We start from the raw sequence: 26,669 nt of genomic DNA, 5'->3' as shown, positions 1-26,669 counted from the left end.
ATTATGTGAAAATAAGATATAACTCCGAAAGTATTGAATTATTTCAATTTACCAACAACTTTCACAAAGAAGAACGACTTCAATTTGTTCAAGAAAGACTTAAGTACTAGTCAATGATTACAAGATGGTTTTATTTACATCGATCAATAACTTAGCAAACGTTAATAATGGTGCAGCTTTCAGACGAAGAAAACTATTCATTCCGCCATCAACTAAACAACCTATGTTTAAATATGGAGAAGATGATGATGATAGATCTTTTTTGAGTTTAATAGAAAATGGTTCCGAATTTGAAGAAGAAGATATAAGTGATACAGCAAGTGTTAGTACATCAAGATCATTACCCGATTCATTAAGTAGTGCTCATACAAATGAAGATCAAGAACTGTTTCATTCATGGTTAGTTGAGGAACGTAATAGAAGAGTAGCAGAAATTGAAGAAGAAGAAGATATGTTTAATGCCAATATATACGGAAGTAGAGGTAGAAGGCGATCAAGTTTAAACTCATCCAAGAATTCACAAAAATGGGAAGATTTTATGAAAATTAAAACTAATTATATTCATGAATCTTATGTACTATTTCGTCATTCATCACCATTAATTATAACTTTTATACTAGAACATTTTTTTTCAATCGTTTGTTTAATAGTCGTTGGGAAATTAGGTACAAATGAATTAGCAGCTGTAAGTTTAGCAACAATGACTTCAACTATAACATTTGCTATATTTGAAGGCACAGCAACTGCTTTAGATACACTATGTCCTCAAGCTGTTGGAGCTGGTAATTATGAAATGATGAGTTTATTTGTACAAAGATGTATTATGTTTTCGTGGGTATTATTTATTCCATGTGGTTTATTTTGGTGGTTTAGTGCATATGTATTAAGGTATATTATAGATAATGAGGATGTTGTATATTTGACTTCAACTTTTTTAAGGATACTTATATTGGGGGCACCAGCATATATTTTTTTTGAAAATTCAAAGAGATTTTTACAAAGTCAAGGAATATTTGAAGCAGGAACTGGTGTTTTATTTATAAGTGCTCCAATAAATATTTGTTTATCTTGGTTTTTAGTATGGAATGAAAAATTTGGATTAGGATATATTGGATCACCAATTGCGACTGTAATAAATTTTTGGATGATGTCAATATTATTGGTGCTTTACGTTAAATTCATTGATGGTAAAAAAGGTTGGTTTGGAATAGCACCAATTAAAGAAATATTTTCAGATTGGGGTCAAATTGGTCAATTGGCATTACCAGGTATTGTAATGATTGAATCAGAGTATTTAGCATATGAAATTATGACATTATTTGCGTCTTACTTTGGAACTACAGCATTAGCTGCTCAAAGTGCTGTATCAAGTATTGCATCAATAGCGTATATGGTACCATTTGCTGTGAGTATAGCAGCATCTACTAGAATTGCAAATTTTATAGGTGGTCAAAATCTAAATGCTTCATTAATATCAACAAGAATTGCAATGATGGGATCACTTGTTGTTTCAAGTTTAAATTGTTTAATACTATTTACATTTAGAACTCAATTGGCTCATATTTTCACAGATGATCCAACAGTTGTCAACCTTATAGAAAATTTATTAAACCCGTTAGTTGCAATCTTACAAATTTTTGATGGTATAGCTTCTGTAAATAGTGGGATATTACGAGCTCAAGGATTACAAAAAATTGGAGGATTAATAAATTTTATTGCATATTATGCATTTGCGTTACCATTAGCATTGATATTAAGTAAATATTTAGGTTATAAATTATATGGATTATGGATTGGAGTTGGTTCAGGGATGTTTATTATTGCTTTGAGTACATTTTTTGTAATAATGTTTAGTGATTGGGATCAAATTTTAATGCAAGCTGGTTTAATAAATGACTCAGATGATGATGACGATGATGATAATGATTAACGTTTATAAATTAATAGAAGATTCTGCTGAAACTTTTTGTGTAAAAATTCATGAAGGTCTAGTTTCATTAATCTTTGTCTAGATTGTGAAAACGTTTTAGTATTAATTTTTAGATATAACTCAAACATTTATTTTTTGAACAACTCTAATCTTAATTTAGGTCTATTTGGCTATCTAGCAGTAAAAATCCATGGATGAATCAAAATATTAAAAATTTGAGATAAGACTAAGTTTGATTTTTTTTAATCTTGTTACATGAAAAATATTATATTCCTGTTAAATATAATATTACTGATTATTTTTTTATCCAAAATAGGTCAACTTTTTGTATTATTCAGTTTTGACGTCAATTTTGAGCCATTGGTAAATCTTGTTATATCTAAAGTCTGCCACCAAAACAAAATGACAGTTGTTTTGCAAAGTAGTTAGAATCTCATCTTCTACAAGTAAATTTGATCACTTTCGGAGAAAGATAGTAAAATTTGAACTTGATATAGTGACTTTTAGCTGATCAACGTTATTGTCAGAAAATAAATCAAACCCTTTTACGATTTGAAAGATTTGAGATATCGTAAGTTCTTGACATGCATTAAATGACCTAATACATATTGAACTTACGATCAAGGGTTTATCAACTATATGTATTTTAATTTCGAGTTAATAAATCCATTGAATAGTATATAATAATTCGAAAAGCAGAATAATGCAGGCTATTTAATAATCGTACATTTATCACCGATATTATATAATTTAAAGCTAAAAAAATGTTATACACAATAAGCTCACGCATACTAGACAATTCAAGAGATTTGAGCAGTATTACATTTTCAGCTGAAATTTATAATAAATCTTAAATAAATAAGAAATATTTATGTGGAGAAGGACATATTATTTACCTTCTATTATATTTACTTTACTTCACCACCCCTCTTATCTCATAAACCAAACTAGATATATATAAACAAACTATCAACCACCAAATCTGTAATTACAATGTCAATCAACAACTAAATCAAGACTACAAAAATGTCAAGTTCAGTTGAACAAAATGAAACTACAATATTTGTAGAACCAGTTAAAGTTCATAGCTCAAAAGTTGTGACCAATGATAAAGAAGCAAATCATTTATTAAGAGAAGCTCAAGCAAATTTAGAATTTTCTGCAGATACTGGATATGCACCAGAATTGAAAAGAAACTTTAGTTTGATATCAATTATGGGTCTTGGTATGACCATTTCAAACGCGTGGTTGGCAGTGAGTGGTATGTTTTGTAAATGATTTCAGTATTTTCGATACTATTTTGTATAAATCTGCATACAAGAATTTTTTATTACACAAATATTTTATTTGTTTCAAAAGTTTTTACATTTTGCAACCAAAATAATGTTTTTGAGTTGCGGCATTAGAGGTTTATTTTATAGTTGAAAAGAATTTTTAGAAGACAAAATACTAACTATTACCTTTAGCTTCGTTAATTGCAACAATTGTCGCAGGTGGTCCAATGATGATCATATATGGTACAATAATTATGTTTGCATTTGCAATCTGTATAGCTATTACATTAGGTGAACTTTCAAGTGCTTATCCAAATGCTAGTGGACAAATTTACTGGACTATGAAATTGACACCTGCAAAATACAATAAGTTTTTGAGTTATGCTACTGGATGGTTAGCTTGGAGTGGTTCTTTGTTTACATCTGCATCAGTTACAGTTGGTGCTTCTTCAGCAGTAGTAGGAATGTATATGTTATATCATCCAGATAAATCGGTTCAAACTTGGCATGTATTTTTAACTTATGAATTATTGAATATTGCAATTATGATTTTCAATGTTTACGAAAAACCATTACCATATTTATCTAAAGCCACTTTAGTATGTTCAATTTCATCATTCATTATTATCATAATTGTTGTGTTGGCTATGCATCGTGGAGAATTTGAAACTGCTAAATTTGTATTTGTTGAATTTAATAATCAAACTGGTTGGTCAAGTGATGCAATAGCTTTCTTAACTGCTATGATGAATGTTAATTGGGGTTTTTCATGTTTAGATAGTGCTACTCATCTTGCCGAAGAATCACTTAATCCAGCTGTTCAAATTCCACAAGCTATTGTTGCCACCGTTGTTGTTGGTTTTCTTACTTCCATGCCATTTGCTATTGCTGTATTTTATTGTATCAGAAATTTAGATGCTATTTACAGTTCAACTACTGGAGCACCTATAATGGATATCTTTTATCAAGCTACAGAATCAAAGGCAGCTGCTGTCGGATTAGAATTTTTAATATTTATAACTTTAGTTGGTTGTAATATTGGTTGTCATACTTGGTCAGCACGTCTTGCTTGGTCTTTTAGTCGTGATAAAGGTTTACCTTGGTCTCAATTTTGGTCAGTTGTTCATCCAAAAACTAAAACACCTGTAAATGCTCACATTATGAATTGTTTCTGGGTTGGTGTTATTGGTTGTTTATACATGGCATCAACTACTGCTTATACTGCACTTATTGTTTCATGTATTACTTTTGTTTACATTTCTTATTTACCATCAGTTATAATGTTTATTATCAAAAGAAATCAAATAAAACCTGGACCATTCTTTTTGGGAAAAATTGGTTTAGTATGTAATTTAGTGTTAGTATTTTGGGTTCTTTATTCAGTTATATTTTATAGTTTCCCATTTGGTATGCCAGTTTTAGCAGGAAATATGAATTATTCATCAGCTGTATTAGGTATTGCAATTGTATTATTAATTTTAGATTGGAATTTTAGAGCTAAAAAGAATTATATTGGTTTCCTTGAAAGAGAACAGATGAAAGAGCTATATACAGAATATTAAGTGCTCAATTATCTAACATTGAAGCTATGGTTTCAAAAGAAAATTAAAATATATGATGAGTTGAATTTATCAATATTCTTCAAAATATGAATTTGTACAATATCAAAAAAAAATTATGATTTATGGCTAGGGAATACTTCTTTTATATATAGAGTAGGTCTAGAGTCATTGTAAACTTGCAGCTTAATATATTAATGTAAATTATACTTTCTAAGGTAATAAATTATTTTACATTGTTTCGAAGTTCCAAAATCAACTATTAAATATCGAGAACTGTTCTTATCAAGAACGTAAATCAAGTTATAGGGGTATTACAAATGGATGAACCAAATTTCACGATGGTGCTGTTAAAAATTTTATTCTTACTGATTAAAAATAAAATTATATATTATATTTTGAGAACTATAGTAGTTCAATACTGTAAATTGAAACAATGTGTACCCTTCTTATAAATCTGGAATTATTATATCTTACTAAGATTATATCTTATATTCTTAGTGATACCCCCTCCTAATAATTCAGTTTAAGGAGTGGAGTCAAAAGTTTTGAGGGGTTGAGTTTGTATAGGACATCATTAGTCGAAATGCCACGCATACCAAAGTTTGGTAATTGTTATACAATCATTAGTTGTGAATGGCTATTTCAGTAAAGACCTTCATACTGGTTTGCATCAGGAGTATAAAGAACTTCTTAATAAATTAATATTGAAATGAAATTTTAAAATTAATGATAAATACAATTCCAGAGATGTTATGGAGTTGGTAGTTGGTGATACAAAATTGACAACAAAATAACAATTTTAAACAAGACGCCAAGTGCTTTCATGCATATTTGTACTCGTATCTCTATATTTTTTTGTTAAATATAAGAGTTAAGGAATTACATAAAATGAATTAGGAGAAGCAGTGTGTTGACCTAGAGCTTTGATCAATTTCTACGACAACAAAGATTCAAATAGACCTTTTTTATATGCAGCAAATTCTGAAAATAACTCGCTTTTCACAGAATATTAATCAACCTTCATAGTAACTATGAAATATCTTGTGTTATATGCTACAAGTAATAAGTTTGCAAGTTATGCAAAATTGATTTTTTTGATGATTTTAATTGGTATGCAATTATAAATACAAGAATCATGCATATTAATGCAAGTTTTTACCTAATTTTGATAATATTTTATTATCTTTGGTATTTTTTGTTTTGTGCATAAACTCTTATCATACATTTTAATCTTTATTTTAATCAATTCATACATTTAACATATAATAAATTTTTAATTTCATACTTTCTTATCTATGTCACAAAATTAGGGACATTTGTTTCAAATCAAGTTTTGCAACGACCGACCCTGGACCGACTGTGGGGCGACTCAAATAGGGATTTTTTTGTTGTCAATAAAAAACGCCAAATTTAATTTAATTTTTTAATAATAATAGAAGTTTTCAAAAGTGAGGGTTGAATATTGGGGTTTGTTTCAAAAACTGTTCCAAAAAATCTTTCACTTTTCCAAAGTCAATTCAATGTTCTAGTCCTTTTTTTCAGGTGTTTGAGTCTTTTACTTGTCCTCTGTAAATTACGACTTGATTAGGAAAGGGTTTTACAATTGATCTAACTTTTTTCTTTACCTATGAATCTCTTGAGAAAAAGATCTTGGTAAACTTTGATAAACTGATAAGCGCAGAAAACAATTCATGCATCCCAATTTTTGTGATAAGTTTTAAGTATAATTACATACATTGATTACTTATTGTAATTTGGATTTATGTTTGATTTAAAATTATTATATTTCATTTTCATTATTATTTTTTAATTTTAATTGTTATAGTTCTGATTAAATTTGTTCGATCTAAAAGGTTGCAAAATAAATACAAATACTATATATAAGATGTGAAAACCCTCGAGATTATGAATTGCACAATATATCAATAAATTTTCATCAACCATCTATACACTCATTATATTAGTACATAATGTCGATGGAAAAAAAGGAATCATCAACATCATCAGCGGGACAAGGTTCTATATACCAAATAACTTCAAGTACAATAAATCTTCCTACTACAAACATAAGAAATTTAGCTTCAATTACAGATGAAAAAAACGCAACAAGAATATTAGAAGAAGCTCAAGCTAATTTACAATTTTCATCTGATACTGGTTATGCGCCTGAATTAAGAAGAGATTTTAATGTTTTATCATTATTAGGAATAGGTTTTGGTATAACTAATTCATGGTACGGAATTAGTGGTATGTATAGTGATAGTATCAAGTTCTGTAAATCAAATATTAAACACAGAACTCAACTATGGGCTCAATTGATACTAACAATTTTATAGGTGCAATGATTGCAGGTATTTCTGGTGGATCTACTTTAATTCTTTATGGTATACTTATGTTGGCTTTTGTTGGTATGTGCATAGCTGTTACACTTTCAGAAATGTCGCTGATGTTACCAAATGCTTCGGGTCAAACTTGTATGTATATATTTTTCGCAATTTTGTTTCATGTTTCAAGATTTTTCATTTCATGATTTTGATACTAACAATTTTTAGATTGGGCCATGAAACTTGCACCACCAAAATATTCAAAATTAATGGGTTATATTACTGGTATATTAGCATGGTTGGGGAGTGTTTTCACAAGTGCTGCTGTTACAATGACAATGGCTTCAGCAGTAACAGGAATGTATGTTTTATATAATCCAGAAACAGAAATTAAAAGTTGGCAAATCTTTTTATGTTATGAAGTTTTCCTTTTACTTTTAGTCCCATTTAATCTTTGGGAAAAACCTTTGCCTGCTATAAGTACATCTACATTGTATATATCATTAGCATCATTTTTCATTATTATAGTTACTGTATTATCATTGCATACGGGAGAGTTTCAAAGTGCTAAAACTGTATTTACTGAATTTAATAATTCCACTGGTTGGAATTCACTGGCTATTGCCTTTATTATTGGTCTTGTAAATCCAAATTGGGCTTTTTCCTGTCTTGATGCTGCTACTCATATTGCTGAAGAAACCTTACATCCTGAAACACAAATTCCAACCGCTATTATCGGAACTGTTTGTGTTGGTTTTGTTACATCATTTAGTTATTGTATTGCTATGTTTTTCAGTATGAAAAATATTGATGACATTATTAACTCAAACACTGGTGTTCCAATCATGGATATCTTTTATCAAGCTACTAGTTCAAAAGCAGCTGCAGTTGGACTACAAGCTTTAATTTTATTAACAGCTTTTTCTTGTAATATTGGTTGTCATACTTGGGAATCACGTATTGCTTATTCATTTTCAAGAGATAGAGGATTACCATTTTCTAAATACTGGTCAAAAGTTAATGAAAAGACAGGTACCGTCGTAAATGCTCATTTAATGAGTTGTGCATTGAATGGTGTAATTGGTTTAATTTACTTAGGTTCTTCATCAGCTTTCAATTCAATTTTAGTTTGTTGTGTTACATTTTTATTATTATCTTACATGGTTCCAACATTATTTTTAATTCCACAAAGAAATACTATAAAACATGGTCCATTCTTTTTGAAAAAATGGGGTATTGGATTATTCTGTAATTTAGTAACTTGTGCTTGGGCTATATTTGCATTTGTTTTTTACAATTTCCCAACTGTTATGCCTGTTTCAGGTGGAAATATGAATTATTCAACTGTTGTTGTTGGAATTGTTTTAATTATTTGTGTTGGTGATTGGTTTATTAGAGCTAAAAAAGAATATATTGATATAACAGAAAGAGAACATATGAAAAGTGAACTTACTGAACAATTGTCAGCCCAAGTCTCAAATATTGAAGCTGTTTTATCACGTCCATAGGGATAATTTAATGTATATAATATAGATATGGTTTTTAGACTTACTTAATATAATTTTGTGATATATATGTAAAATAGCTGCAAAAGAATTGCAACATGTGAAAAATGTACTACAATTTTTGAGCTACCAAAATTTGGCAGAAGATAATCAAGTATCAAGACTTTGATCTTCGAATGTCTCAAATGTGGGACTTGATCAATCTATACGTTTTCTATTTCCTAAAAAACTCTCAGAGATAAATATTTTTTTGAGTACGCTCAAAAGTTGCATTTGATTAAAGTTTTTAATTGTTGTGTATTTTGCTTCATAACTAAGAAAAAAAAAAGTGCTGCAAAACTTTTTGTTTTCAAGTTGGCAACACCAACTCAATGAGCAACGAAACAACACTTAATTGGAGTTTTTCATTTTATGAGGAAAGTTATGATGAGACTTATGAAGAAACAACCCAAGAAAGTGATACAGCACAATTAGATCAGCTGAATGAGACTAAGCATAAAGATATTTTGAATGACATCAAAGAAATTCAATCAACAAGCTCAAATCAATACAATCCATTTATAATTGCAAAATTGAACTCCTTGAAAAGAAGTAGCTCAAAATATAAATCAAAAGTTTATAACAAAAAAATGGTTGTTTCATCAAGAGATTTCAACCAAGAATTGATTGACGCCAGTAAAAACCACAAAAAAGATTTACTTTGGATAAATTTAACCAAATGGATAAATAGAAAAGGTAATCCATCAAATTCATTAATCTCAACATTTGCAAATAAAGTCAATTGTGAATTAAATGATGTTGCTTTTATTAAAGAACAACAAAATAATTGGTATACACTTGGGGTCGTGCAAAAAGAAATATAAAAATAATATTTAATAATATTAAATAAAATTATCAACAAAGGAAAAAAAAAAAAATTAAGAAAGTTATACAAAGTAAGAAAGAAAAACAAATACTTTATAAATATAATTGTGACAAAATAATATACCAATTTTAGAGTCAATTAAAAAAAAATAAAATAGTTGCAAAAAAAAAAAACACCCATATAATGACTATTGATAGAATAAATGATACAACTCAACAAAGTATGTATAATTTGAAGCTAATTTATAGAGCAATATGGAGTGTTACTAACGAATGTGTAGAATCCAAAGAATTTAAAATAATAATACCAGATTTATTCAAAGTTTTTAAACAAACAAATGAAAATATACTACAGCAAAATGTATTACCGACAAACTTTTATGAAACAAATTCTCAAGAAATTCTAAATTCATTAAACAATAGAAAAGATAAAGATTTCACAAGTATTCAAAAACAATTTGAAGAAAATAAATATGAAACATCTCCATACAAATTATTTCATGACATTAAAGTAGTTTCATCAATATTGATAAACCAAGAAAATGTAGGATCGGAACAATATAAAGAAATTGATTTTTTTTACAAATTTTCAACTGAATTGTTATTAAGGGAAGTGGGGAATATAATAGAATCTAAGTCATCAACAACGATAAATAATGATCTTGAAAATCAGTTAGACGAAGAATTCAATCAGATTTTAACTTCATATACATTGAGTAATGGTGAAATTATAACTTATATATCTAAAACAGAGGAAGTTGATCAACAAATTCAATCAAATATATATAATCCACATCATTCACCACCACAACTTAAGCAAAAAATTCAACCATTATTTTCATCAATTATTGGAAAATCAAGTTTAGATACAAAACCAACTTTAATAAAAGAGCCTTATTCAATAGCTAAAGTCATACCTACTATTAAAGATACAAATTCGAATACATTACTTGAAACTGTATCTCCACAAAGTCAAATGATATTTACAACTTTAAATGAACCACCTCAAATATTAAATGGTTATTTTCATCCAACCTGGTATACAGTAGCAATGCCAACATGGTTAACTCATAAAGCATTACAATTAAAATCGAAAAATTCTGATTTCAACAATAATCTACCTCAATTAAGCATCTTAAATCAACCTCAACAAGATCAATTAAATACAAACACTTCATCGAAATCACCATTTGTCTGGGGATCAGGAGAAAATTATAGATCATTTGTACCTTATGTTGATAGCACTAATACTGCTGTTACTGATAGATTAAGAGGTAATATATGGTTAAATCATATAGGAATTGGAATAATTGATCAATTAAAGAAAAAATATATAAATAATCAACCACATTCAACTGCTCCAATTCAAATTTCAGAAGTTAAAGATGTTGAAATGAAAGATGTTGATGAGTCCATAGCAGAAATTAAAGATACTGAAACAAAAGCAGATGAAGTTACAGCAAAAACAAATGAAGTTGAATTAAATGAAATTGATTTATCAAGTTTACAAAAATGGAATCCATCAGAAATAAAAAATTTAAAATATTTAAAAGAACATGAAAAAGATATAAAATCACCAACAAAATTACAAAAATTAATATCTGAAAATTTAATAAAATTAAATGAATTACGTCAAGATAGATATTATAAAAGTGACCCAAGGAATCCTTTAACACCAAATGAAGAAGAAAAACAAATTTTTAATAGAGCTCAACGTTTAATAATATTAGCAATCAAATTACATAATGTTCATCCAAGTGATTTGAATTATAAAGTAAATAATAATTTCCCAGTTTTAGTTAGTGAATACACTGGTACTTTACCTGGTGTACCTAACAATCGAGTTTTAAATGGATCACAAATCTCAAATAATTTACCAAAATCAAATAGATTACAAGGTTTGAAAACTCCAAGTACTAGAGGAGGTAAAAAAATAAGATTTTAAACAAATAAATAAAAATAAAGCTAGTGAAAATAGTATATATTTATAAGTATCTCTATATGTCAGCTCCATTAATAAATGCAATTATTAAGTAAAAGTTTAAAGCAGTAATTATAATCCATGTAAGTATACTTGATATTCTCAAAAATTTCCCATTTGCAAAATTTATTGGTTTACCTTGTGATTTATTAGACTCTCTTTCCATCTCCAACAAAGGACTTGTTTCTGCCACAACTGATGGTTTGCTTGTATCATAAACAATCATATATTCCTTTTTACATGTAAAATAAATCAATGGAGCACTAACAATTGGTAAAATAAAACTTAAAACAACTTGTGAACTATTCATTACTTTTGAAACTCCCTCCCTACCTAATATTCCAATAACAATAATAACAGGTACTATTGCAATTATTCTAGTTATAATCCTTCTTTTCCAAGGTTCAATTGTCCAATTTATAAATCCTTCTGCTATAATTTGACCTGCCATTGTACATACTATACCAGCACTTTGACCAGAAAATAACATACTTAATGCAAACAATAATCCTGCAGCTGGTGATATGTAATACGATAACATTTCATAAATTGATAATAAATCAGCATCTGCTGCATCTGGTTTACCATATAATGTTGCACCTGCCACTATCAAAATAGCAGAGTTGACGAATACAGCAACAAAGAACAAAGACATGTTCAACTCAATATATGAATAATTTAAACAATATTTTATTGCAGAATATGAAGGTTTATATTTTTTCAACAACATTGATCCATTTGATATTCTTCTTAGTCTTGAAGTTGGTACTTGAGTGGTTGTTGATGAATCTTCAAATGATGTGGCTAATGAATCTTGAGTCAGCACGTTATCTGGTTTAACAGTAGCTTCTTCCATTTTATTTAATTTTTCATCATAATCTTTTAATCTTGGTTGAACTAAAGCTGAACCCAAAAATAATGAATGTGGCATAACTGTACTTCCAACAATTCCACAACTTATAAATAATGCATTTTTATCCTTAATCAATTCTTTATTTATTGGTAAAAACCCTTTAAAAATCTCCCAAGCTGCACCTGGTTCAAAATTACATTTAAATAATTCCAATATGAAACAAGCACAAGTGGCCATTACTAATATAGATACCATAATTTCAAATACTTTAGTTTGTTTTAAAGTTCCATTTTTATGATAAGCCATTAATATAATTAATACATCTAATACAGTAATTAAAACACCATATAATAAAGGTATTCCAAACAAGATTTCCAAAGATATCGCTGTTCCAACAACTTCAGCTAAATCAGTAGCAATAATAGCAATTTCAGCACATATATACATAAACAAATTCAATCTAGGGTCCAAATTAAGTCGACACATTTCAGCTAAATCTAATCCCGTTATTGTACCTAATTTTATACATAATGTTTGTAAAACTGCAGCAAATAAATTTGACATAAATATTACAAAACATAATTTATATTTATATGATGAACCAGCTGATACTGAAGTTGAATAATTTCCAGGATCTAGATATGCAACGGATACTACTAAACCAGGTCCAATAAATGATAAATATTTTTGGAATTTATGATACAATAAATTTATTTGTGGGGGCATTTTATTTGATATTTGAATGAAATATAGTAGTTTTAATAATACAATTCTATATATGAATGTGTAAGATTTTCCAATGTCTTTATTAAATATTATTCATCTAAACGTATTTTGAAAACAAAAGATTCAATAATTTTTATACAATATCTAATTTTTTTAATATTTTAGTAGTTGAATGAATTATTAAATCTCTTTCTTACATAAATCTCATGTTTTATAAGATTTTTTTATTTTTAATTTTGTGAAAAATAAAAAAAAAGAAATCGTTATACTTACGCGGTTTTTTTATGGTAACATAATTTTTGATTTCCTTAAGAAGTAACAACTGTTCAGTAATAATTGAATAATTTGCATTTACTTACATCGTTTCAAAAAACAATTGTAATTTCAAATTTTGTTACTAATAGGTACTATAAATATGATTCTATTTTTTCTCTTTAAAATACTTAAGGAAAGCTGATAAACCTGGGGAAATACTGAACTGAAATTACAACTAAAATTTATTTGGTGCATCTTTTGGAACAACGAGATAGAGGGTATTTGTCAGCTATATAAAGCGGTAATGGTAATTTGTTTAGAACACATATCAAACTTATCTCTGAACTACGGGAATTGTTCAAGAGTTTACATGTTCTTAATGCTTGATTTGCAGATTTGAGATCCCCAGCGCTACCACATTCTCTGCAAATTTAAAACCATTTTTCCACTAAATAATCGAATTCTGAAGAATTATCAGGAACCAATGATACTACAACTGAATAATCTTTAAATGTTAAATATAGGAACCAGCCAATATAGTGGGCTAAGTTTATGCATACGGTCAATCAGTAGGGTACTGACAATAAGACTCAATTCCACATCCACAAAGTCTAATACATTAATATACAATTTAAACAATTATCAAAGCACATTTCCTCAAGATACATTAATAAACAATGACATTACAACTTTAAAACAAATAATATCCAAAAAACACGAGCCACAAACTTTCAAAATAGGAGTGCTATACGAATCAAAACAAATCGAACAAAATTCAAAAATGATTGAGGTCTTATTGGCTGATCCATTAGCTTCAAATAATCAAATTTGGTTTGAAAAAATTGTAAAAAGACATGGATTAGGTAGATTTCTATTTGGTGAATACAAAACAGATTTAGTCGATGATAATCCAGAATTAGATAATCTCAATCCTTTTGAATTACCATCTCCAATTTTAAGTGGGATTTATAGAACAAGATATGGTAAAGAACCTGATTTAACTCAAAATGATTTAATTATTGAAGAAATTGACCCGCAACAACATTTGGAAAGTATAGATGATTTTACTTACTTTATCTATGTCACAAATCAATTTAATACATCAATATCAAACTTACCAGAAGGCTTAAAAAATAGAATATTCTTAAAAGTCATTGATAATGTTGAATATTCACCTAAAAGTTCTGAGTCTACACCAATCTCATTAGATACGTCCATACATACTCATATCATCAAAATTGATTCAAACTTGGCCTATAAAGGGATAACAAATTTTATGTTAAATGACGTCAAAGCCACTGATTCCTACCTCAATAGTTTAACCAATAGTAACGTGCACCAACTTTTCAAATTTATCGATTACTACGCTAGAACAAATAATGCAATCAATTGGTACTTAGGGAACGTGAAGTCATTAATTCATAATAAATTAACTAAGTCCAAATCATCTTTCGAAGAAGATCCTACAACTATAAAATTGGATATAGACAAATTCATTCAATTAGTTAATACCGAACTACAATACGACTTTGAGCCAAAAACTGAGAATTTTATCAAGAAGAATTTATCATGGTGGAAATTATATTACAAAAATGATAATGTCGAATATGATTTAAAAGACTTTTTCAATGAAAATTTTATGAATAAAAGTATAGAAAATTATAATCTTTTAAGGGGTAAAATCATTGATTCTGATGAAGCTGATAAAAATCCATTGTTAGAATTGAAAAATGAAGTTATCAATAAACAAATCAATGAAACTGTTCAAGCTATGGTTGTTTCAATTTTGAGTAAAGCTTTTATTTATTATCAATTACCAATTACTGTAATATCTGGATTAGCTTATCAATTTTTTGATTTTTCTGCAAATTCATGTATTGCATTATTATGTTTAGGTTGGGTATTAGGATTTAATCAAGTTTCTAGAGAATGGTTGAAGTTCATGAACAATTGGTGTAACAACTTATATGAAGAGATTAGATTGACGTTGACAAGAGATTGTATAGATGGATTATCAAAAGAAGCCAATAATCAAATTTTTAGAATTAAAGATGAAACAAAATTACGTGAAAAACTTTTGACAGAGATTGAACATAAAGTAGATTAATAAATAATCCAATAAATAGTTAAATTAATAACAGTGAAAATACAAACTCTAAAATTAATTTATATAAAAGCGACAGATAAAGTTTTTACAAAGTTGGAGGTCCATCATCAGTAGTAGCACTTGAACCACTTCTTTTACTCAATTGAGCTTCTAATCTTTCAAATTCTTTTAATGCAATTTCTTCTTCAGGATCCAAAATTTGTTCTACTTCTTTAACTTCTTCAATATAATGTTTTAACATACTTTCAATTCCACTTTTCAAAGTATCTTCACTTGAACTACAAGATTTACAAGCACCTTGTAATTTTAAAAAAACTGTACCTGTTTCTTCATCAAATCCTTTATATTCAATATCTCCTCCATCATCTTGTATTGCTGGACGTATTCTTGTTTCAATTAATTCTTTAATCATTGATACTATTTCGGTATCATTCTCATCATCTATTAATTTATCTTGTTGTATCTTGTTTATTAATTCTTGAGTTATTACAGGTACTTGATCTTTTTTGTTATCTAAAAATTTATTCATTGTATCCATTACTTCTGAAGATAATTGATTCCAATCATAATTACCTAGCTTATTGATTGTTAAAAAATCAGATCCCAACATTATTGATTTGACTCCTGGGATCTTAAAAATTTGTAATGCTAATGGTGAATGTATAGCTTGTAAAGTTGATGTAAATTCAAAAGTTGTATTTTCAATAGGTAGTATAGGACATTCTGGTGATATAAATTTTAATGCATTTTCATTTGGAGTTGATGCTGTTTTAAAATGTAGTAATCTTCTTGATATACCATTAAATTTGGGTATTCTATTGAAATATCTTGATATCATTATTGAATAATTATGACTTTGATAAAAATATAAGAATAAAGATTGTTATAAAAAGCTGATATATTATTACTAATTATTTGATCATTAATATTTTATACATACTAAGTAAGCAAAAAAAAAGATTAATATATTTTTAAATCCTCCACAAAATCTTAGCAGTCATTTGGTAGTGATATTTGATCTGCTTAACTATAATAAAACAATAATTGGTTTTAGAATAAATAGAGAGTTTATCAAATATCAATGCATCTCCAGACTTACTTGTAGTAATAAACGAACCAAGATGTCTCGTTTTATGCTTTTACAGCTTCAATTTAAGAGAAATGTATAATTCATAATCCGGTCAAATATAGATTTACAAACAAGTTTAACGATTTTTGGATTTGAACGTGACTTTATACTAATGATTTGAAGTCAAATAGAAGTTGTACCAACATTGCCTCTCAAAAGACAAACAAAACTTCTACCAGCGGGGTTTCTTAAAATACAATGCTTTATGTATTAACAAAAAAAATATTCTATATCGTTTCAAGCCATTATAGATTGGCTATATTTATATATCATTTAAAATTTTTAAAACCCCATACCTATTGACATCATTTAATAAAGCACCTCTAAGCTTCTTCTTTTTTACTTAAATCAATATATTTACCACCATTTTTAAATCTTGGATGTCTTGGATCATTAATAAATTCATCTGAATTCATTGAAGCTACTGACCCTTTGTATACTAAATAGTATGTGATAACAGCTATACGAGTAAAAGTTAGTAACTGGGGAAAAACAATAATGCAGAACAAAATCTTGGATTGAAGTCTATTGAATTGAACAATGTTGTCTTGCCTGAGTATCTAAAAATTGATGTTTCTTCTACCTGATGTTCCTTCTACCAATCAGTTTTGAGTGGAATCCCAAATGTGAGCCATTGATATAATCATTGTGAATCCCGCTAATAATTCTCTACTAATGGGCAATTTAATATTTCTTTACTTCATTCTTCAATATTCTTTAAATTCTTTTCCAAGTCTTTTCAATTTAATTTCAATTCATTAAAACATACCACCAACAGCATATGGCCAATAAGTTTTAGCAACTGGGAATGGAAATCTTGGAAGTGATGACATTATATAAATGTTGTGTTATGAATATATAAAAACTTCTTGTATTGTCTTTGATACTTCAATATTAATTTTTTTTCACATAATTTCGGTTCTCACTTTACATTCATTTATTAATATAATTGGTTCATATTTATATACAGGAATAATACAGTGGAGGCACTACCAATTGTATAGTAAATAATTTATTATGCAGTTGTGTTTGAGATGTTTCATCAGTATAGAATCTTTTGCAATCATTAATTATTAATATTTATCGAAATTAATGGATAAAATCCAATCATTCATTGATCAAAGGGTGCCCATTAAATATATAAATATAGAAGATGATATAATAAGTTATGATAACCAATTGGAATTAGTCAAACTAATAAATTCACATATAGATCAAAATGCATATTATTTTAAAAATCTACTATCGAAGTATATAAAAAAATTAGAATTATCAAATGAAGAATTATCAGATGAAGTTTACGATTTATTTGTTGATCCAAAAATTTTAAATGCTAAAGAATTATCACCCGATACCCCAGATATAATCAAATATCATGTCAATGGTTTTACATCAATAGCAAAAGATGATAGCAATAAAGTCATAATTAAAGAGACACCGAGATTGATATCTGGGAACAATACTACAGGACTTAGAACTTGGGAAGCTGCGCTTTACCTTTCCAATTGCTTGAATGATCAAAATATACTTCAGCATATAATTCCTTTCGGGTTGGAGAACAAAACCATACTAGAATTGGGATGTGGGACAGGACTTTTAAGTTTATCATTAGCCAAGATTCATCATAAAACAAGACCCTTAAAGAAAATCATAATGACCGACGGATCAATGACAGTTTTTGATAATGTACAGGAAGTACTCAAACTCAATGATTTAGAATCTGACAATTTAATACATTGTCAACAATTAATTTGGGGAGAGGAATTGACAATCAAAAGTAAAATCGACGTTGTTATAGCAGCTGATATTACATATGACTCAAGAATACTACGGCCATTATGTCAGACTATTGCTGAACTTTTCCAATACAAAGATTTGAAATTGGCGCTTATAGCAGCCACTGTTAGAAATATAGATACCATCAATTGTTGGGAAGAAGAACTAAACAATTGGTTCCCCAATCGATGGGAAACTACAAAACTGGAAAAAGATCCTGGTTCAATGAAATCAATGTGCTTTTTTAGCCCCAATACTCCTGAAATTCGTATTTATTCTATAGAAATCTAACGTATTTAATTATTTAATTTTAGTTTGCTTTAACACCAAATGCTCTAACTCTTTTTACACCTCCATCTGGTATAATTGTAACTTTAATATGAGTGAAAGTAATGTCATCATTTTCAACTTTAAAAGAATGTTCTTTATCAGCACTTGTTTTTGAATCATTAACAATTGGAATCCATTCAACATAATTCAAACCATTTTCATTTTCCAAATATGCACCCTTTACATTAACTTTTTGTGGGAAATTACCTCTGAAATGAGCTGTATCTATAACTATTTCTTTTAAATTAGTTGGTGCACCTAATCTTATTATAACCCAATCTGTATGACCAGGTTCTCTTGATCTTTTAGTTTCCCATCCATCACTCATATCATGACCTCTACCTGGTAATAATAAATTATCAGCTGTACCAAAATGTTGATCACTTACTTTTATTGCAACTCCTCCATTCTTAACTGATGCATAATCTATAATTTCAGTAGAATTTGAATCTGAAACTACTGGTATAACACTTCCATATAATCTAAATCTTGCAATTCCTCCATCTGGATACATTCTAATTCTAGCATAATTATAATTTTTTTCAGTTATTTGATCTCTTACAAAAAAATGTCTTTGACTTGGTCCACATTCAGTTTTTGGTATAATTTCATCCCATTTACTAGATAATAAATCTTTATCATTATCAAAATTCTGTAACGCTTCAACTGAAATATATGGTGCATGATTTCCATTGAAAAAAGCAGTATCTACTTCACAACCAATCAATTTTGCTGAACTAACACCTAGTTTAAAAATAACCCAATCTGCTTCTTCAGTATTATGTCTTCTTGTTTCCCAACCATCATACCATGCACCAGCGTAAGTAAATTTTGTTGCATCTCTAATTGGAGCTTTTGGTTTTATTAAGTTTTCAGCTTTGGCAAACCATTCATCTGAGAATGAATGAATTTCTCCTCCTAATTTTTCACCAATAACGTCTGTATATTTTGAAACTATTTGTTCTTTGAATTGTTCTTCGTTTAAAACTTTAGCCATTTTGTATTTGTCAATTGAGTGTAGTAATTAAAATTTTAAAATAGGTAAATATGTTGAAATTAAGCTATTATATATAACTTAGATTGATAAGTTGTACCAAGCGTTTTAAGTTGACTTAAATTTAATATTTTCAATGATCTTTATGAATCAACGGAATTATCCGAGATCAATTTGACACAAAATTTTCCTCTCTCTAATCTGAGCCGCAACAAAATGGGCTTTGTTTGGTAGCTTATATTTTTTTTATTTTATTTTATTTATTTTTTTTAATTAAAATTTGAAAAAAATTTAGCCGATTAATTCTACAGAATTATAAAGTCTAAAACTTTAAGATCTATAATTCATGTTTTATTATGAATTAGACAAAAATCTTGAAGTTTTTCTTAGTCTTTAATCTTTGGTTTAGTAATCTATTTAATCAACTCTTAAATCCAACAGACAAGGCTTAACGAATTTACATCTAACTAAGTTCAAATTAAAAAAGAAGTCACACAAAACTCTAATGGAATTTAAAACACAAACAAATAAATTAATATTATAGAATTAAAAAAAAATATGTGAAGCAGTTTATTTTGGAAAGACCAATTTTGAAATACATTATTCACCAAAGTTTGAACCTGACACTAACTTAATTAATTGCAAATTATCAAGTTTTATTTGCATTTTTCACATTTGCAATCAATCTTAACTAAAACTAACTCAGCTTAAACTAATTTAAAAATAGATATGGTTGATGAGAAGAATCATAATGAACCACAACAACCAGAACAACAAGAACAACGAGGGCAACAAGGACAACAACATATAAATCAGCAATATGATCCAAATGACCCACTACATTCAGGAGAAGAAGATAATGATGAAGATGACGAATTCTCACTAACGTCAATATCTTCATCAGCAATCTCAAATTCTTCACCAATTATAGAAGATCCAATAGCTTATAGAACGAATTATGAAGATCCAATAGATGATGAAACGATATGTAATGAGTATTACCCCAAGGGAGATAAAAGAAATTTTGCCACCACACTAATTACGGAGGAACCAACAAGAAAGCAACCTTTATGGAGAAAAGTTTATGAAATTTTTTATCCGGGGTATATAATAAATCATTTGAACTATACATCTTTTAAAGTAGTTATTCAAAGTTGGTGTTATGTATGGCCAGTTGCTGTTTTGACTATAGTTCCCAAAACAGGTCATTGGTTAGGTACTGCTTCTTATCTAGTATCAATTGTTTCATTTATTAGTATTTCCGGTGGGTCACCTGTTATAATAAATTTTTTAGGTGCTTGTGCTATAATGATTGGAGTAATGATTTCATTCATTCATCATATTGTAAGGTCTAAAATTATAAATGATCTTCATGGAGGTATTACACAACAAGAATTAGTGCAACAACTTATTAGTGAGGGAAGTTGTCAAGTTGGTTCTGGCTTACAACTATGTATTGAAAATCAGATTTTTTCAGGTAGATATATACAAACAAAATCAATAGCAATAACTATCCTATCAATGATTTCAAATACTTTGATCTTAGGAATGATTAGACAAATTCATCCATTATGGAATCCAGCTTATATATTTGGACAAATAGGTAATGTTATATTTTCATGTTATGGTCATTTTTCACCATTATATGATCCTTTATCGGTTGGATTAATTGTCATAAAACCAGTGGGAATATCATTGGTATTTAAAATGGCAACTGCTTTATTGATTTTTCCTTCAACTTCGAATTTTAGATATTTTGCTGCTAGTATTGGATGTATTGGTGGGTTGAGAAAAGCATGTACAAACCACAAAAGATTATTTAATACAATGAGACCTTCCGCTCCAAATTTCGCTAACTACAAAGGTTTTAAAAAGGAAATTACTGGTATTAGAGCCAAAATGGCACCATTAGAAATTATAGCGTCCACAATTTGGTTAGAGTATTCGTATGGAAGATTTGACGTTGGTGATGTTGGGCAGTTCAGGTCTTCATTTAAAAATTTAGTAACATCAACTGCAAGTTATGCACATTTTTATCAATTACTACAAGAAAGAACTTTTTTCGCTAAGGATGATTTTGCAATAACAAGAAGAAAATCAAATGCTTCATCTTTTGCTCATGGACATGCTAAGTTATTTAGTGCATTTCATGATTCATACAGGAAAGTCGGAGAATATGAAAATAGGAAAAGAATTAAAATTTTAAGAAATAGAATTATGCAACATGGAGAAGGTCATAGAATTGGAGTTACTCAAATTGATTTGATTGCAAAATATTTAACTGAGAAATTTAGTCCTATTCTTGATACTACAGACCAAGGATTTGATGTAGTAATACAATGGCTTACAGCAGCTAATGAATTTAGAATATATGCTTGGTTACCAGGACAATGGGAAAAACACATCAAAAAGAGAGATGAAATGGCATTAAAAGTTAAGCAAGTTAAAAAGGAAATTAAAGAAGTTATTGCAAAATATGATGATACTGAAACTTTGAAAAATTTAATGTTTGATAATTCAAGAACTGAGGAAGCTTTATTATTTTTGATAAGTCAAGGTGTTTTATTTTTACAAATTGCAAGATTACAATGTTCTAACTTGTTAGATTTATTAGATTTTTGTATCGATCTTGATGAAAGAAGACCAACTCCAAAATTTATAACATCATTCACAAAAACAAAATATCTCAAACCAAGACATTTGACAAGTGAGTTAGATGCTGAATTACCTGATTATTTAAAAAGTACTGTTGAAAGAAGAAATGCTGATAGTTTACCACCTTCAAATTGGTTTCAATTTTGTGGGTATTATTTATTGAATGTTATCAAATTTTTAATGTCTGATAAATTATGGTTTTGGATACGTGCTGGTGGATTGATTTGTATTGGAGCTATACCTTATTTTGTAAGAACTACTGCAAATTGGTACTACAGTAAAAGAATGGTATGGTTGGTTATTATGATTGCTGTATCAATCAGTGAAACTTCTGGACAAACGATATATGTATTTGTTTCAAAACTTATATATACATTTTCTGGTTGCTTGCTAGGATTAGTTGGTTGGTATATATCATGTGGAAATGGGTCAGGTAATTATTATGGATATGGAGCGGTTACTGCTGTAATATTTTTATATTTAATATTTTTCAGACATTTTTCAATTCATCAAACACTTTTACCACAAATTTTATTTGGTGTTACCACAGTTTTAGTCTTAGGAACATCTTGGCTAGATGCGAATGGTAGTACTTCAGGAAATGTTGGATATGGATGGGTTCCAGCATATTTAAGATTTATAGGAGTTATAATTGGTCTTTGCATTGGGTCATTAGCTGCTATTATCCCCAAACCAATATCATCAAAATTAATAGTTCGTAAAATTTTAGGAAGCTCATTATTTGAAATTGGTAATATACATTGTGATGTTTCCAAATTTGCAATGAGAAGATTAAATGATCCAAGTTTTCAAATTCAAGAAAGAAATGATTTATTATTAGCTAGGTTTAGATATTTATTTATGAGAATTGCTGGATTAAATAAGTTGTTGTTACCTTTAAAATTTGAATTACCAATATCTGGATATTGGCCGGAAAGTAAATATATTAGATTACAAGGTTTATTATCAGATACAGTACAATTATATTTAATGTTATTAGTTGCATTTAATCAATTGGAAGACCCTAAAACTTGGATTCCAATAATAACAAAGAGAGTTGGAATTTGTTATTCCGATTTAGATGCAGAAATATTTTCATTAATTCACATGGCATCAGGTGCATTAAAATCAAAAGATGCATTACCAAAAATTACAGAGGCAAATATATCAGTAAAACATATGGAATTGTTACGAAACCAATGGGGAATAAATAAAATATCATTAAGTGAAAGATTTTACAGTAAACCTCGAAAAAATTCCACAACAAGTAATAAAGATCCTTCAAGTATAACTGAACATTTAGATTATAATAAATTTTTAAGTAAAGATGGACAATTAAATATAGCATCTTTACTTATAGCTCATATGATATATAATAGATTAGATGAAATTATGATTGTTGTTAAAGGATTAGTTGGTGAAGTATTTGATATTGATGAAAATATATTAATAGACGAAATAGATTTAGATGGTGAGAAATTTCAAAATCAAGAAGAGGCGGTTTTATTAAAACACATGTAAAACAAAGAAAAGAGAGGACAATCACAAAAATAGTAGTACATTTAGTTTATAGTTTACTTATTTTTAATTTAATTTTTTACGGTTCATGACGTTATTTCATTTTATTTCTAGTTCAATTGTGGTGAAACGTGTTTCAAGTGTTGGACTAGACTAGTATAATAAGACTTCTCATTAACTTAACTCTAAGGTGTAAAGTCGTGAGGTAAAGCTATTAACTTTATCATATGAAGCAAAAGGTCTTCTGACTTCAAAATTAAATGTGGCATATAGAGGCCAAGATAGGAAACCCACATGGTTTAAAATACTTATTTTAAATCGGAAATACTACCAAGTAACTAATTTATGTGAATAAATTATTTAAGTCATATTACATAAATATACTTATACACAATTTTTGATTAAGTAGCCTTTAAATTTCTTTTTTCGTGAAATTTAAGAAGTAAGCTATTGTCAATTAGAGTGAAGCTACACCTTTAATTTTAGGTATTGCGTAAATTAATGCTTCATTATATTGTTCCTATTGTAATTATTATATTTCGTAAAGTAATAATAATTTAAATTAGTTTTAAAGTTGATATTGTGTATTGTGTTAAAAATTATTAATATTTAAAAATAGAAATTTTTAAAACGTTGCCAAGAATTGAATTTTTACGAGAATAGTAAATTTTTATAATTAAATTGAAACATTAATTAACACATTTTTTTTTTTTCAATTCTTTTTACACATTTTTAATTACAACTTAATCTTACAATGTTACTTTAAACAAATAAAACGTTGTTGCTAGTGAAGTACACGAAGGAAGGAACAATTATCATAATGTTTGACTCTTTACAAATCACACTTGAAGTTTCTAAAAATAACTTTTTTTCTCGAAATGAAATTTTAATGCTGAGCCAACAAATTAATGTGGTCAGAAAATGAATAATATTCTCAAATCAGTAGTGGTAAATTAAATGAAGTAGAAAAGCCCCCCAATTTATTTTTAGAAGTTTTGTTGATCTTTTGATTTATCTATATGAATTGATTCATAAATCTTCATATAGTTTTCTATTTTATTCTTCACAAAAATTAAATTTTTTTTGGTTATATTGTATTATTCGATTTCTGTAGCATGTTACTTATTAAACTATAAATTTTAAATTTAAATTTTTAAACTTCTAACCAAGGCAGGGTATAATTTATTGATATCATTATTACTGAACTAAAATTTTTTCTACTCCATAGTTTTTTATCAACCGTTTTTTACTTTCAGATTAAATTCACTCATTGGTTACAAATTCACTTTTTAATTATTTAAGTTAATATACATTAAATTTTAATATGTTTTAAAGTAATAGATTAATTGAAAACCATAAAATTTCTATTTTTATCCACGATGGTTAATAACTTAAACTTTAAAATATCAAATTAGATTAACCAGTATTGGTCTAGTATATATAGTTCTGCTAAATTCTCATAAATCTGCAATCTAAAATGATCATTTTAGGTCTCAGATCAAAAAACTTTAAGGTTTCAAATCAATTAGTTACATACAGGAAATATGTTATTTTCATTCATTTTAACAACCATAATATTATTTTCAACTAATGTATTTGGAACTTCAATAAAAAAGCATAAATCACCAATAACCAAAGTTTTATATAATGGTTTAGGTGTTGGTAATAGTACTGATGGAGGATTTGATTTACAAATCTATAGTAATAATGTTCGATATGCCGCTTCAGTATTTAGTAGAAAAAAATATGAATTACCATGGGGTAAAAGACAATATGGAGTTGTTGATGCTATAGTTAATAAATTAAATGATAACCTACCAATACTAATTGGATTACAAGAATGTTTACATAATCAATTAGAAGATGTTTTACATGGGTTAAATACTAAAACAACTGGTTCATGGAAATATTTTGGAGTTGGTAGAGATAATGGTAAAAAAAAAGGTGAATATACTCCAATAATATATGATGAATCGATTTGGGAATTTACAAATGGTACTTACAAATGGTTAAGTGAAACTCCAAATAAACCATCAAAATTTCCTGGTGCTGGTACAAAAAGAATGGTTACAATTGGAACTTTCAAACATAAACAAACAAATCAATCAGTGAATTTCATAAATACTCATTTAGATGCAAAATCTCATGCTGCTAGAGATTTTGGTACAAAATTAATTAATGATTATATTCAACAAATTCCAAATAAATTTCCAGTCTTTTTAAGTGGAGATTTTAATTCAAAAGATAATGAAGAAGCTTATAAAACTACTGCAAAAGAATTAAAAGATTCTGCTTTTATATCATACAAAGATATAAATTCAGATTTAAGAACTTATTCAGGATTTGGTAATGAAACTGGTTATAATATTGATTTCATTTGGTCACCAGAAAATACAAATTTCGATTCTGGTATATATGCATTAACTCATGAAGTTGTTGATAATTTATTTGATGTCGGTCATAGATTTTCTGATCATAGGCCTGTTATTGTTCATTTCACAATTGATATATTGGATAATTAGTGTGTTTTTTTATTGGTAGGAGTTTAGAAAATTGTTATCTGTATTTTACGGTGAAACTTGCTTTTTACTCAGTGTTTTAGTTCTTATAAAAGTATTTAGTTTGGGGTCACTTGTTTTCCGTCTAGTTTGTATAATAGTAATGCAATTCATTTTAAATTTAATCTATAGAATGACTTAATGAATTGATGCAAAATTTGTTGAATTCTTGGAGGCAACAACAAAAGCTGTAGATCAAAGCTTAAAGTAATTGAATCTCTAAGAATCTCTTCCAAAATTAAGATAAAGTCTAATCCAGTAACTCGATCTATCGGTTAAAAACATTGGTAAAATATAAATGATTTTTTTTTGCAATCAAAATTGTATA

General features: G+C 27.9%; 13 protein-coding genes across 13 annotated transcripts; 9 read left to right on the top strand and 4 right to left on the bottom strand. All coding sequences in view use genetic code 12, as the record gives it.

Moving 5' to 3' along the window:
* Positions 1 to 124: 124 nt before the first annotated feature.
* Positions 125 to 1,930, top strand: KGF54_004823 (uncharacterized protein; the record flags this gene model as incomplete). The annotated part of the gene is made up of 1 exon (XM_051765563.1): positions 125 to 1,930. The coding sequence occupies one exon, from the start codon at positions 125 to 127 to the stop codon at positions 1,928 to 1,930; it is 1,806 nt and encodes a 601-aa protein (XP_051618864.1).
* Positions 1,931 to 2,956: 1,026 nt separating this feature from the next.
* Positions 2,957 to 4,766, top strand: KGF54_004822 (uncharacterized protein; the record flags this gene model as incomplete). The annotated part of the gene is made up of 2 exons (XM_051765562.1): positions 2,957 to 3,191; positions 3,397 to 4,766. The coding sequence occupies 2 exons, from the start codon at positions 2,957 to 2,959 to the stop codon at positions 4,764 to 4,766; spliced, it is 1,605 nt and encodes a 534-aa protein (XP_051618863.1).
* A 1,976-nt stretch (positions 4,767 to 6,742) lies between these two features.
* On the top strand, positions 6,743 to 8,598 carry KGF54_004821 (uncharacterized protein; the record flags this gene model as incomplete). The annotated part of the gene is made up of 3 exons (XM_051765561.1): positions 6,743 to 7,013; positions 7,103 to 7,240; positions 7,319 to 8,598. The coding sequence occupies 3 exons, from the start codon at positions 6,743 to 6,745 to the stop codon at positions 8,596 to 8,598; spliced, it is 1,689 nt and encodes a 562-aa protein (XP_051618862.1).
* A 368-nt stretch (positions 8,599 to 8,966) lies between these two features.
* On the top strand, positions 8,967 to 9,458 carry KGF54_004820 (uncharacterized protein; the record flags this gene model as incomplete). Its single annotated transcript, XM_051765560.1, has 1 exon — positions 8,967 to 9,458. The coding sequence occupies one exon, from the start codon at positions 8,967 to 8,969 to the stop codon at positions 9,456 to 9,458; it is 492 nt and encodes a 163-aa protein (XP_051618861.1).
* A 185-nt stretch (positions 9,459 to 9,643) lies between these two features.
* KGF54_004819 (uncharacterized protein) lies at positions 9,644 to 11,404 on the top strand (the record flags this gene model as incomplete). The annotated part of the gene is made up of 1 exon (XM_051765558.1): positions 9,644 to 11,404. One exon carries the CDS (start codon positions 9,644 to 9,646, stop codon positions 11,402 to 11,404), a length of 1,761 nt encoding a protein of 586 aa, XP_051618860.1.
* Positions 11,405 to 11,456: 52 nt separating this feature from the next.
* On the bottom strand, positions 11,457 to 13,019 carry SMF3 (putative divalent metal ion transporter; the record flags this gene model as incomplete). Its single annotated transcript, XM_051765557.1, has 1 exon — positions 11,457 to 13,019. One exon carries the CDS (start codon positions 13,017 to 13,019, stop codon positions 11,457 to 11,459), a length of 1,563 nt encoding a protein of 520 aa, XP_051618859.1.
* Positions 13,020 to 13,785: 766 nt separating this feature from the next.
* KGF54_004817 (uncharacterized protein) lies at positions 13,786 to 15,381 on the top strand (the record flags this gene model as incomplete). Its single annotated transcript, XM_051765556.1, has 1 exon — positions 13,786 to 15,381. One exon carries the CDS (start codon positions 13,786 to 13,788, stop codon positions 15,379 to 15,381), a length of 1,596 nt encoding a protein of 531 aa, XP_051618858.1.
* An 85-nt stretch (positions 15,382 to 15,466) lies between these two features.
* KGF54_004816 (uncharacterized protein) lies at positions 15,467 to 16,219 on the bottom strand (the record flags this gene model as incomplete). Its single annotated transcript, XM_051765555.1, has 1 exon — positions 15,467 to 16,219. The coding sequence occupies one exon, from the start codon at positions 16,217 to 16,219 to the stop codon at positions 15,467 to 15,469; it is 753 nt and encodes a 250-aa protein (XP_051618857.1).
* Positions 16,220 to 16,833: 614 nt separating this feature from the next.
* Positions 16,834 to 17,343, bottom strand: ATP18 (F1F0 ATP synthase subunit i; the record flags this gene model as incomplete). The annotated part of the gene is made up of 2 exons (XM_051765554.1): positions 16,834 to 16,970; positions 17,280 to 17,343. 2 exons carry the CDS (start codon positions 17,341 to 17,343, stop codon positions 16,834 to 16,836), a joined length of 201 nt encoding a protein of 66 aa, XP_051618856.1.
* Positions 17,344 to 17,602: 259 nt separating this feature from the next.
* KGF54_004814 (protein-lysine N-methyltransferase) lies at positions 17,603 to 18,577 on the top strand (the record flags this gene model as incomplete). Its single annotated transcript, XM_051765553.1, has 1 exon — positions 17,603 to 18,577. The coding sequence occupies one exon, from the start codon at positions 17,603 to 17,605 to the stop codon at positions 18,575 to 18,577; it is 975 nt and encodes a 324-aa protein (XP_051618855.1).
* Positions 18,578 to 18,596: 19 nt separating this feature from the next.
* Positions 18,597 to 19,613, bottom strand: KGF54_004813 (allantoicase; the record flags this gene model as incomplete). The annotated part of the gene is made up of 1 exon (XM_051765552.1): positions 18,597 to 19,613. The coding sequence occupies one exon, from the start codon at positions 19,611 to 19,613 to the stop codon at positions 18,597 to 18,599; it is 1,017 nt and encodes a 338-aa protein (XP_051618854.1).
* A 726-nt stretch (positions 19,614 to 20,339) lies between these two features.
* On the top strand, positions 20,340 to 23,786 carry KGF54_004812 (aromatic acid exporter family protein; the record flags this gene model as incomplete). The annotated part of the gene is made up of 1 exon (XM_051765551.1): positions 20,340 to 23,786. One exon carries the CDS (start codon positions 20,340 to 20,342, stop codon positions 23,784 to 23,786), a length of 3,447 nt encoding a protein of 1,148 aa, XP_051618853.1.
* Positions 23,787 to 25,327: 1,541 nt separating this feature from the next.
* KGF54_004811 (uncharacterized protein) lies at positions 25,328 to 26,305 on the top strand (the record flags this gene model as incomplete). The annotated part of the gene is made up of 1 exon (XM_051765550.1): positions 25,328 to 26,305. One exon carries the CDS (start codon positions 25,328 to 25,330, stop codon positions 26,303 to 26,305), a length of 978 nt encoding a protein of 325 aa, XP_051618852.1.
* Between the last annotated feature and the right edge of the window lie 364 nt (positions 26,306 to 26,669).

This window comes from Candida jiufengensis, assembly GCF_024610255.1.
Source record: "Candida jiufengensis strain CBS 10846 chromosome Unknown scaffold1, whole genome shotgun sequence".
Lineage (NCBI taxonomy): Eukaryota > Fungi > Ascomycota > Pichiomycetes > Serinales > Debaryomycetaceae > Lodderomyces > Lodderomyces jiufengensis.
The sequence above is the reverse complement of the archived record's forward strand: the minus strand, read 5'-3'. Positions and strand labels throughout refer to the sequence as shown.